Genomic DNA, 12024 nt, shown 5'->3' with positions numbered 1-12024 from the left:
TTCCGTCTCACCCATCTCATTTTTAACTAAATTTACCTCTGGTAAAAAACTTCAAAGGGATCACCGATTTCTAGAAAATTTTTATTTGCTAGATACATAACTTAGAATACATAACTAAATAAAATTGCCTCGTACTTTGCTGATGAAGTTTCTAGTACACAAATAAACTGATGCCAGGATTGTGTCAATGAAAAATGTAAGATTGGAATAATAAAATTCCTAGAAACCCCTGCTCCCCTTGCCCAAATCTGATTTGGATCCCCTTTCTACCTACATTCCCTCTATTTCCGTCTCACCCATCTCATTTTTAACTAAATTTACCTCTGGTAAAAAACTTCAAAGGGATCACCGATTTCTAGAAAATTTTTATTTGCTAGATACATAACTTAGAATACATAACTAAATAAAATTGCCTCGTACTTTGCTGATGAAGTTTCTAGTACACAAATAAACTGATGCCAGGATTGTGTCAATGAAAAATGTAAGATTGGAATAATAAAATTCCTAGAAACCCCTGCTCCCCTTGCCCAAATCTGATTTGGATCCCCTTTCTACCTACATTCCCTCTATTTCCGTCTCACCCATCTCATTTTTAACTAAATTTACCTCTGGTAAAAAACTTCAAAGGGATCACCGATTTCTAGAAAATTTTTATTTGCTAGATACATAACTTAGAATACATAACTAAATAGCCTGATATATTAAAAACAATACATTATATTAAATTGAACAAAAACAACATAACCTAATAGATTAAAAAATAAAACATATTTAACAGAAACTAAACGACTAAGAACTTCTAAGTCCTTGGAAAATAAAAGAATCTCTAGCTACCAAAACAAAAATAGGCAGGTTCAAACTCCTAATGGGACGAGTTGTTCCGTAATCGCATGCCAATAAGCCATAATATTCAACCGTTAACACATCGCAAATTAAGTTTAAAAGACTAATTCGATAAATCCATGTTTTAAATGAACAAGTTGTGAAAATAAAAGAAACACTAAAATGTTTGATCTATGGAATCAAGTCCTGATTAACCATACAATAAGGAACCGAAAATAAAACACTTAAATAACAAACAAAATCCCACAGGCCGCAAGAAATTACTAAGGCATATATGTTTTCACTTGAGAGGAATGAACCTAGACGAGTGAGTAGCACCAATACCAGGTCTACCATGCTTCACAGGTTTGTATGAAATTGAAAACTCAGCGAGATAATGGCCAATCATTTCAGGTTTGATTTCAACCTGATTGAAGGTCTTGCCATTGTACACTCCAATGATACTACCAATCATCTCAGGCACAATAATCATGTTGCGCAGATGAGTGCGCACTGGCTCTGGCTTCTCACCTGCCGGTGCTTCCCTTTTCTGTCATTAAAATCAAGTAACCACAATCCGAAACAAACAACTCTTATTTATTTGCTTATTAAATCACTTTCAGATTGCTAGGAAAATAAAATCAGTAAAACCTAACAAGATCAGTTTCAAAGGAACGGCAACGAAATGAAGCACATGTAAGATAAGAGAAAAAGAAAAGAGTACCGCTTTGCGGAGCTTCTTAATCAAGGCCATGGGCTTTCTGGTGAGACCTCTCTGAAACCTTCTACGAGCACGGGCACTGAAGAGCTTGACGAGTTCATCAGTCGACATATCGAGAAGCGCGTCCAGATCTACTCCTCTGAAGCTGAACTTCTTGAATGTTCTCTTCTTCGGCTGTGCTGCTGCCGCCACATCAACCTCAACGTCTGCCTGCAAATGCAGAAGCAAAATTCATTACCAAAAACAACAGCCACCATAAATGTAACTCAGTCTCATCTTAGACGAAGAAGAGCTCACCATTGTTGCCGACTGCTAGGGTTTTGGTTTCGAACGACAACAAACAAGTGAAGGCACTGGCAGTTGCAGGAAAATACCCTCACCTTGATCGTATGTCAGCCTCTTATGTAACCCTAGAATAAAATCCATCAAGATTGACGGGCTTTAATTTCTACAATGATTGGGCTTCTATTTATACAATGATTGGGCTTCAATTATACAAAGAAGTTCTTTCTTCCTGCAACCCTACATTTTTCTTACTGCACCCCTACCTTTTTTGAAATACTAAAATTAACCTTGTCACCAAAGGGTGTTTCCAGGATAAAATATCCGAAAGACAAAAAAAATTTGGAATATCCTTTTCAAAACATATTTTTTTGATTTCTAAAATGATAAATTTAGAATTCATAAAATGTGTTCCGAAAGTATGTTTTGGAAATATTTAAAAAAAATAATATGAAAAACATTTTTAGAAGGGGTAAAATGGTCTTTTCATAAATGATGGAGTGTAGGAAGACATTTGTTGGGGTGCAGATTGGGCTTGGATGTCTATTACTACGCCTAAAGCCCATTCAAATTGAAATTATATTATATTATTATATATAAAACATTTAAAAGTTAAATGTTTTTGTTGTGATTGGTGATATTAATTTAGTTAGCGGAGTTGTTTTAGATTGTTTATCCTAACAGAATTATCGATTTTTTGTTTATATATTATATATTATATATATTTAGTTATATTATAATATATTTAATTTAATTATAATTAATTAATATAATCCCTTATCCTAACTGAATCCTAGTATTTTGTTTCCTTGTTTTGTGGTATTCTGTTCAGCTTATCAGTCTCCTTTCACTTATTAATAAGAGCTTTTGAGTTACCTTTGGACTTCAAATCCATAGCAGGAAGGAGAAGAACAGCTTCCTTGTTAAGAAAATGATACAATGACAACCTTGTTCCAGTATACAACTCTCTTTCTTTACCTAATGATCCGCTCAGTCATCGGTAGTCGATGACGTCAGCAACAGATAACCACGTGGATCACTCGCAGGGTGACACGTGGATCAGGTGGCAGAGAAATCAAGGAGGAGATCACCCGATATGGTTATCGGTGGTCAGTAACCGAGTGGCCACCGACAGATCAGTTCCAAGATAAACACCCGGGGGAGAACGCAAGAAGCAATAGAGAACCGATCAGTCATCGGGTGCATGGTCATCGGGGTTTCGTGTTACACGCAGTTAAACTGGGACTGAGATTCCCATGAGAGCATTACGCATGGACCTTGCATGATCATACCTCAGAGAAAGAAGAGCTCCTCGTCGGTATAGTCGTGCACGAGAGTGGCCTGAGGGAGTTAGCAAACCGGTCAGTGATTGGTTACTCTCTCAACCCATTACGTGCATGGCATCGTGAAGGGGAAATCGTGTATGCAGAGAGCAATGCTTGGTGAGTGTGCCTAGTCCAGCCACACCTGGCGTTCTCCTGGGAATGTGCGATTTCACCCAGATGGAAGAAACGCGCTAAGTTACTCCGCAAGGGAATAACTTAGGCGCACAAGAGATGCACTAGAGCCCTTCAGGTGGAGGCACGTGAACGGTTAGATGCGAGTTGCATGCCTCCACGTGTCACGGTCTGAGAGGGGCGCGACCCAGATAAAGGTGCACTCCGTGTCGTGAAAGGTACAGACAGAAAACCCAGACACCCATGACCCTGACTGTGGTACGTTTTCGTATAAAAGCATAACAGAATTCTGACACGCGCAGAGGACAGCGTAGCAGAATTCTGTTAGGCACAGACACAGAGGGGGATAAAAAGGGGATCAGAGAGAAATACACACACACACTGTTTTTTACACACATTATTATCTAGTGATTCTGTGATCTAACTTGAGCGTCGGAGTGCAAACGGTCGCTAGAGGCGCTGTCTGTGTGTTTGCAGGTTGCGTTCGGAGTTCCCAAGGAGGAGGTTCTAAGAGTGTTCTGCATAGTTGCCAGAGGCAGGTCAAGCAAGCGACAAGGCAATTCCTCCACGCTCGAGTTGTCGGCAGGATCATTTGGTGCCCACCGTGGGGCACGTTTGAATCGAGGTCCCATCCACACCAAAGTTTCTAGAGTTTTTCAAAGTCTTTGCTGAGAAAATGAGGACAACGCGCTCCAGTTCAGTTGCGCCATCAACAGACGAAGATGTTGTGTCCATGACGCAAGTGATGGACATGATGAGGACGCTGCAGGAGAACGTGGCTGCCTCACGTTTTGAGCAGGAAAGGATGCACGAGGCGCTGGTGGCCTCGCAAGCAAGGAACGAGTAGCTCAACAGGATCAACGAAGAGCTGTGCAAAGCCCTTCAGGAGCGGGAGGAGCGTGCGGCAGGGGACAGATCTGCACCCCCATCCCCACCACGCAGCTTTCCTATGCCATTTTCCCAAGAGATCATGGACTCGGTGGTCCCGGCCAGCACTGTGGCAGTGAAAGCGTCTTTCACTGGGGTGGAGGACCCTGAAGCCCATCTCACGGCGTTTCATACTCAGATGATGCTCTCAAGGGGCTCAGACGCGGTGTATTGTAAGGTGTTCATGAGCACTTTGAGCGGAACGGCGTTGGACTGGTTCGTCAGTATACCCACTGGCCACATTACCACGTTCCAACAGTTTTCCAAGATGTTTGTTGAGCAGTACATAGTGAACAAGGCGTCACCGTTGGTGTCTTACGACTTGTTTGATATAAGGCAGTACCAAGGGGAGTCCTTGAAGGATTTCCTGAACAGATTCGGAGCTCGGATAGTCCGTTTGCCAGGAAAGGACGAAGAGATGTTCGTGCACGCCTTCAAAAAGGGCGTGTTGCCTGGGCCTTTTAGTGAGTCGCTCATCAGGAGCCACCTCGCCACGTTCGCCGAAATCCAGCGACGTGTTGTGGCTCATATCGCCGCCGAGAGCGAAGTCACCGAGAAGAGAGGAAATGTGGCCCTAGCTAAACCGCGCACCCAAGCAAGGGTACATCCTCGGAGGGTAATGGAGGCGGCGGCGGGAAAGAGGGATCAAAGGACGCGTCATCCTTACGACCCTAAGAAAAATAAAAGCAAGGGACCAGGGCGCCCCAGGGAGAGTAATCGCCCCCCCAGGTATGAGTTTGTGATGGGTTTGGCTGATTTGATCGTCATCCCAAACATAGCTGCCAGGCTCAAAGTGCCTGAGAAAACGGCGGAGAAGATCTTCGGGGCAAAACCAGACGCATGGTGCGAGTCCACAAGAGTTTTGGCCACTCTATCAATTCGTGTTTGGCTCTGGGGCACCAGCTCGCCGAGCTGGTCAAATGTGGTTTCCTGAAGGATTACTTGCTAGAGAAGCAAGCGGACCAAGCATCAGGGTCTCAACCGGCGAGCAGCGGAGGGCAACAGCACGAGGTGCCTATTCACGGCGAGATCCACACCATAGCTGGCGGATTCTCCGGCGGGGGGTGCACGGCGTCGCAACGAAAGAGCTATGCGAGGTCGATAATGTCAGTGGAAGTCTTTGAAGATCACTCGCCCGACATGGACATCACGTTCACCAAGGAGGACCGCAGGGACGTGGTGCCTCATGACAACGACCCTATTGTGATCTCACTTGTCACGACGGGAAGGACCGTCCACCGGGTGCTGGTCGACCAAGGAAGCTCAGCAGACGTGATGTTTTGGCCAACCTTTAAGAAGTTACAATTGTCCCCTGATCAGCTAAGACCATATGGGGGCTGCTTGTACGGCTTTGCCGGCGACCAAGTGGAGGTGAGGGGGTATATCGAGCAGAGGACGACCTTCACTGACGGCTTGGCCTCACGAACGGAGAAGGTCAGGTACCTTGTTGTAAACGCCCCGTCAGCGTACAACATACTGCTGGGGAGGCCAACGCTCAACAGAACAGGAGTTGTGCCTTCGACAAGGCACATGAAGGTCAAGCTGCCGTCTATGGAGGGTATGATCATCACTATTTGCTCCGACCAGAAGGAGGCGAAGAAATGTTACAAAAACAGCCTCAAGAATAAGAGGTCTGTGTGCCACGTAACCACAACGCCTCCCCCTGGCGTGGAGTCGGAGCGCGAACCCCGGCGAGTTTCGGATGCGGCGTTAGAGGTGGTCGCCGAGGGCGATGTGCCGATGGGGAATGTAGAGGCAAGGTCGGAGAGAAACTGCTCGGAGACCGCCAGAGAAACCGGTATCGCGAGGGCGCTGATCGCCAGCGAGAGGAAACCTCAGCCAGTAGAGGAATGGCTCGAGAAGGAGATCAGTGGTAAGGTGTTTAAGTTGGGAAGAACCCTGGATAGCAAGATGCAAGACCAGATCGCCGAAGTAATTAGTAGACACTTGGATGCGTTTGCGTGGGCTGCTTCAGATATGCCGGGGATCGACCTCGATTTCTTGTGCCATCGTTTGGCAATGGACCCCCAAGTCAGGCCCATCCGCCAAAGAAGAAGAAAATTTAATGAGGAAAAGAGACAGGCGATCAAAGAAGAGACACGGAAACTACTTGCAGCGGGACACGTCAGGGAAATCCAATATCCAGAATGGCTCACTAACGTCGTCCTGGTCAAGAAGAGCAGCGGAAAATGGCGGATGTGCGTTGACTTTACAGACTTGAACAAGGCCTGCCCGAAGGACTTTTACCCTTTGCCAAGCATTGACGCCCTAGTAGACAGTGCATCAGGGTGCAAACTGCTCAGTTTCCTGGATGCCTTCTCAGGGTACAACCAAATCAAAATGCACCCCATGGACGAAGAGAAGACCGCCTTCATGACGGAAAGGTCATGTTATTGCTACAGGGTGATGCCCTTCGGGTTGAAGAATGCAGGGGCACGTACCAAAGGCTGATGGACAAAGTGCTCGCGCCCATGCTCGGAAGGAATGTGCAGGCATACGTCTACGACATGGTCGTGACGTCCCTGGAGAAAGACAAGCACGTCGCAAACTTGGAAGAGTTGTTCACCACAATAGCCAGGTACAAGCTAAAACTGAATCCTGAAAAGTGCGTTTTCGGTGTAGAAGCAGGGAAATTTCTGGGGTTTCTTCTGTCAGAGAGGGGAATTGAGGCTAACCCCGAGAAGTGCGCCGCCATTTTGGCAATGAGGAGCCCCGCCAATGTGAAGGAGGTGCAGCAACTCACGGGGCGGATGGCCGCCCTGTCTCGATTCATATCGGCAAGCGGAGAGAAGGGCCACCCATACTTCCAATGTTTGAAGAGAAACAACAGATTTGTTTGGACAAAGGAGTGTGAGGAGGCCTTCGTAAAGCTCAAGGAATATTTGGCGAGCCCTCCAGTTCTGTGCAAGCCCCAAGACATAACACCCCTCAAGCTGTACTTTGCCATAACTGAGAGGGCGATCAGCGCAGTGCTAGTGCAAGATCAGGACCAGACCCAAAGGCCTATATATTTTGTTAGCAAGGTGCTGCAAGGCCCGGAGGTAAGGTACCAGGCCCTAGAAAAGGCAGCATTAGCGGTTGTATTCTCGGCGAGGAGATTGCGCCATTACTTCCAGAGCTTCACGGTACTGGTGATGACTGATCTGCCGATCCAGAAGGTTTTGAAGAAGCCCGATGTGGCTGGAAGGATGGTGAAGTGGGCGGTCGAGCTTTCGGAGTTCGACATCAAGTATGAACCCCGGGGATCGATCAAAGGGCAAGTCTTCGCCGATTTCGTGGTCGAGTTGTCCTCCGAGGTGGCACAAAACGCCGAGGGTGACTTTCGTTGGGTACTCTCTGTTGATGGGTCGTCCAACCAGCTGGGCAGCGGGGTTGGGGTCATCTTGGAAGGGCCCAACAGAGTGTTGATAGAGCAGTCATTGAGGTTCGCTTTCAAAGCAAGCAACAACCAAGCAGAGTATGAGGCTTTGATCGCTGGAATCTTGCTGGCTAAGGAAATGGGGGCGAGAGTGCTGATGGCCAAGAGCGACTCGCTGTTGGTCACGGGACAAGTAACTGGCGAGTTCCAAGCCAAAGACCCGCAGATGGCAGCCTACTTGGAGTACGTGCAGGAGCTAAGAAGATCTTTCGCTTCGTTTGAAGTGGTGCACGTGCCAAGAGAACATAATGCCCGAGCTGACTTGCTAGCCAAGCTCGCTAGTTCGGGCAAGAGGGGTAGGCAGAGGATTGTCATTCAAGAAACTTTGAAAGCGCCTCGAGCATTCGTGGCAGACCACCAAGTTCTCCATGTTTGTAGATCAATGGGAAGACCGACGAGAAGTCATAGGTCCCTAACGCAGGAAACTCTGAGGGCGCCGAGGGTCAGAGCGCGCCTAGCAGAAGAAGGGGCAAGATCGATGCAGATTTGCGATGTCCACGAGCCAGACACATGGATAACGCCTTACCAACGTTATTTAGCGGATGGTGTGCTTCCAGTGGACTCAGCTGAGGCCAGAAAAATAAAGAAGAGCTCCAACAAGTTTACCCTTATTGACGGCGAGCTGTACAGGTTTGGATTCACGCACCCCCTTCTTGTATGCATACACGGAGAGAAGTGCACGAGGATTATGGCTGAGCTCCATGAGGGAATTTGCGGGAGCCACATTGGAGGTCGATCGCTGGCGACAAGGACTATCCGTGTAGGCTATTACTGGCCCACGATGAGAGAAGATTGCAAGAGATACGCCCAGCGTTGCAAGCAATGCCAGCAGCACGCCGATTGGCACAAGGCACCCCCAGAAGAGCTGAAGTCGATTTACAGCCCCTGGCCGTTCCATACTTGGGGAATTGACATTCTGGGACCCTTCCCATTGGCGATCAGGCAGATGAAGTACTTGGTGGTGGCGATTGAATATTTTTCCAAGTGGATCGAAGCGGAGCCAGTGGCCCAGATCACCGCACACAAGATCGAGAGCTTTGTATGGAAGAACATAGTGTGCCGGTTTGGTGTGCCTAAACGCTTGGTGTCAGACAATGGGACTCAGTTTGCAAGTCACCTCTTGAAAAAGTTGTGCGAAGAGGTGGGGATACAACAGGTGTTTGCATCTGTCGAGCACCCACAGACGAATGGCGAAGTGGAGTCTGCCAATCGGGTGTTGCTGAGAGGTTTAAAGAGAAGATTAGAGAAAGCTAAGGGATCGTGGGCTGAAGAGGTACCCCGCATAGTTTGGGCATACCATACCACTGAGCAGTCAGGAACCCACGAGACCCCCTTTAGTTTGGTTTATGGATGTGATGCGATGATTCCAGTTGAAATCCAGGAAAGCTCGCCGAGATTCCAGAACTTCGTGGCGAAAGACTCGAACGAAGAAAGAAGAATGAATCTGGATTTGCTGGATGAGGTCAGGGAGGAGGCGAGAGTGAAAGCTGAAGCGGTAAAGAGAAAAGTTGAGCGAAGGTACAACTCTAAGGTAACGTCAAGGTAGTTTAGAAGCGGCGATCTGGTGATGAGGAAGGCCCATCAGTATGAGATGCAGAACAAGTTATCGCCCAAGTGGACTGGACCGTTCAGAATAACCGAGGCGCTCGGGAATGGCGCCTACCGCTTGGAGACGTTAGAAGGAGGGGCGATTCCTCGCACTCGGAACGCAACACATCTCAAGTCGTATTACAGTTAAAGCCTTGTAAGTAAAGACGAATATGAAGAGATTCGAATAGTTTCTGTTAAAACAATTTCAAGGGGCACTCTTTTTTCCCTAAGGAGGGTTTTTAATGAGGCCACTCAATAAAGAAGAGTTTTTCAAAGTTTAAAGCTTCTATGTTTGCATGCTTATGGCTTCGAGAGTTTTAGGAAAAAGGCCTTATTACTCGTATGTGATCTAGGGCAACAGTAAAATCGTATTGCATGCTCTCAGTTAAAAGTTTTAAAGTCCCCATCGTTTTTCGGCGATCGGCGGCATCAGTTAAAAGTTTTAAAGTCCCCATCGCTTTTCGGCGATCGGCGGCACAGTTAAAGTTTTAAAGTCCTCATCGTCTTTCGGCGATCGGAGGCACCAGCAATGATTAAAGACCTCGACGCCCTCGCGCGTCTTGAGGCGAGAAAGAGATAAAAGTCCTCCTCGACTTTGTGCGAGTGCAGGCGAGAACAGATTAAAAGTCCTCAGTGCATCCAGGGAAGAGGAGATGTAACCCCTGGGCAAAGTAGAGGCACCAGATAAAGTCCTCCTCGACTTTGTGCGAGTGCAGGCGAGATCAGATTAAAAGACCTCTCTGCACCAGCAGATAGAGGCAAGATTAAAAGTCCTCAGTGCATCCAGGGAAGAGGAGATGTAAACCCTGGGCAAAGTAGAGGCACCAGATAAAGTCCTTCTCGCCGTTGAGCGAGTTCAGGCAAAATGAGCTGAAAGGTCAGGGGTGTTTGTGACCTTAAATGGTGGGAAGGGAAGGAAAATGCCTTTCCCCCTTTAAGTGAAACAGCAATGTTGACCCAATAAGACCAGATCATTGTTCTGAAACTCAGGGAGGTAGAGAAAGATCCGAAAGGCGCCTCTATCCCCAGATGAGGGAACAATGATCAAGTCAGGAAAAGAAGAAAGGTAACATCGCCAGAACCTTATGGCGTGAAAGTTGAGACAGTGAAGGGGTTGTGCGGCGAGTACCAGATCAGAAGAGTTCCGGGCGATGACAGAAGTAGGGGGGATTTCACTTGGCAGATCAGGTAAACTGTATTTTAATACTAGTTTGAGTCAAAACCTGCTGCCTAGTAAGTGATTTTATGTTAAGGTTTGTTGCCTTAAGTTCACAAGTTTTATTGAACGTCATCGCCGAAGAATTGATAGTTGCTCAAGTTTATTTTGAGTTAACAGTTTGCCAAGTTTGTTATAAGGTTAAACAACTTGCTCAAGTTAAAGGCGGTACATGGAGGGTCAAGTTCAAGTATTGTTGAGTTCACGCAGTTGAGCAGGTTTCGCCAAACAAAGTATCACCTCTGACGATCGATGTCCTCTATGCACTTAGCGCTAGAGCGATAGAGAAGCAAAGTGAAGTACAAAGAACGATGACTGATGAGTTGTCGGTGGGTACGCTGCCCGAAGAACGATGACTGATGAGTTGTTGGTGGGTACGCTGCTTGAAGAACGGTGACTGATCAGTCTTGCCTGGTCGGAGGAAACTTTTCCAAACAAATTCCTACACAACAAGCTAGTAGACAGACTATGCCTTGTCAGTCATCCAGTACAAAGCAGTGCACAAGAACTGTTAAGGACGAAGCTAAGGGAGTTGTTAGTCGTGATCAAAGTAGAGGCCAAGATCAAAGAAGGCAGATCGCGCTAAGCCTAAGCTGGTTAACAGTTAGTCGCGTGCAAAGAGAAAGACAAAGCTTAAGAAAATGCGAAGAGAAAGATATACGTCTGAAACTAGTATATATTAAGCGACAAAGTTTATACAAGTTCAAGTACAAAAAATTGTGCAGAAGTGTAAATTTACAAAGAAAAAAGAGAGAAAGAGCTCAAGGAGGAGGGATGAGTTTTCCATCTACCACTTCGTGATAAATGCTGAACTGGGAGAGGTCCAGATCCGAGAGAATGCATTTGATATGCTCGAGTGCCAGCTCGAACCCATAAGCAAGGGCTTCAGCGCCCACGCCCATAAGGTCAGCATTCTCCACTTCGAGCTTTTGCTTGGAGGCCTCCGCAGCATTCTTCTCGGTGGTAAGGGAAGCAATGGAAGAAGCAGCTTCTTCCAATTGGCCCTTTGCCTCGGACAGCTTGCTCACCACCTCCTCGAGCTTCTTCTCCCCAGTAACGACCGTTTCTCTGGCAGATTCGAGATCCCCCGCCAGTTGTGAGTTCAGTTGGCGTAGGGAGGAAGTCTCGGCCTCCAGGTGGGTCACCTTGCCCCGCAACTCCACCACCTCGCAGTCCAAGACATTGATGGCTTGCCCCATCAAGATCTCAGTCTTGATGGTCTCTTGGACCTGCGCTAGGTACTCTCCCCTGGCTTTTTCCACCATACCCCTCATCAACTCTACGGATCCTTGGGCAGCCTCAAAGTCACTTTGCAGTGACTCCTTATCATGCTCAAGCTCCTTGATCCTTTTCTCCATGATTAGCTGCTTGCGGTGCTGGGTGGAAAACTCCAGGGAAAGCACTATCTGCTTCGCCAGGTGCATGTCCACCTCCTCCCCGTTCCACTCGACAAGCTCCCGGCTGCGAATGAGCTGTCGGACCAAGGCAATATCTCGGCTGAAGTTCTCATTGCTTGCTCCAGAGCCGCTTGGTCGAGAGCTGGCCTCGCCGCCTTCAGCGGTAGCGGCGGAGGTTGGCGGTGGCGGTGGCG

General features: G+C 47.3%; 1 protein-coding gene across 1 annotated transcript; it reads right to left on the bottom strand.

The window, feature by feature from the left end:
• Positions 1-932: 932 nt before the first annotated feature.
• Positions 933-1980, bottom strand: LOC137806818 (small ribosomal subunit protein uS19x-like). The gene is made up of 3 exons (XM_068607117.1): positions 1841-1980; positions 1547-1753; positions 933-1372 (listed from the first exon to the last, which is right to left on the bottom strand). The coding sequence occupies exons 1-3, from the start codon at positions 1841-1843 to the stop codon at positions 1124-1126; spliced, it is 459 nt and encodes a 152-aa protein (XP_068463218.1). The 5' UTR covers positions 1844-1980; the 3' UTR covers positions 933-1123.
• Between the last annotated feature and the right edge of the window lie 10044 nt (positions 1981-12024).

Source organism: Phaseolus vulgaris, chromosome 3 (genome assembly GCF_000499845.2).
Source record: "Phaseolus vulgaris cultivar G19833 chromosome 3, P. vulgaris v2.0, whole genome shotgun sequence".
Lineage (NCBI taxonomy): Eukaryota > Viridiplantae > Streptophyta > Magnoliopsida > Fabales > Fabaceae > Phaseolus > Phaseolus vulgaris.
Note: the sequence above shows the minus strand (reverse complement) of the source record. Positions and strands in the feature narration are given on the sequence as shown.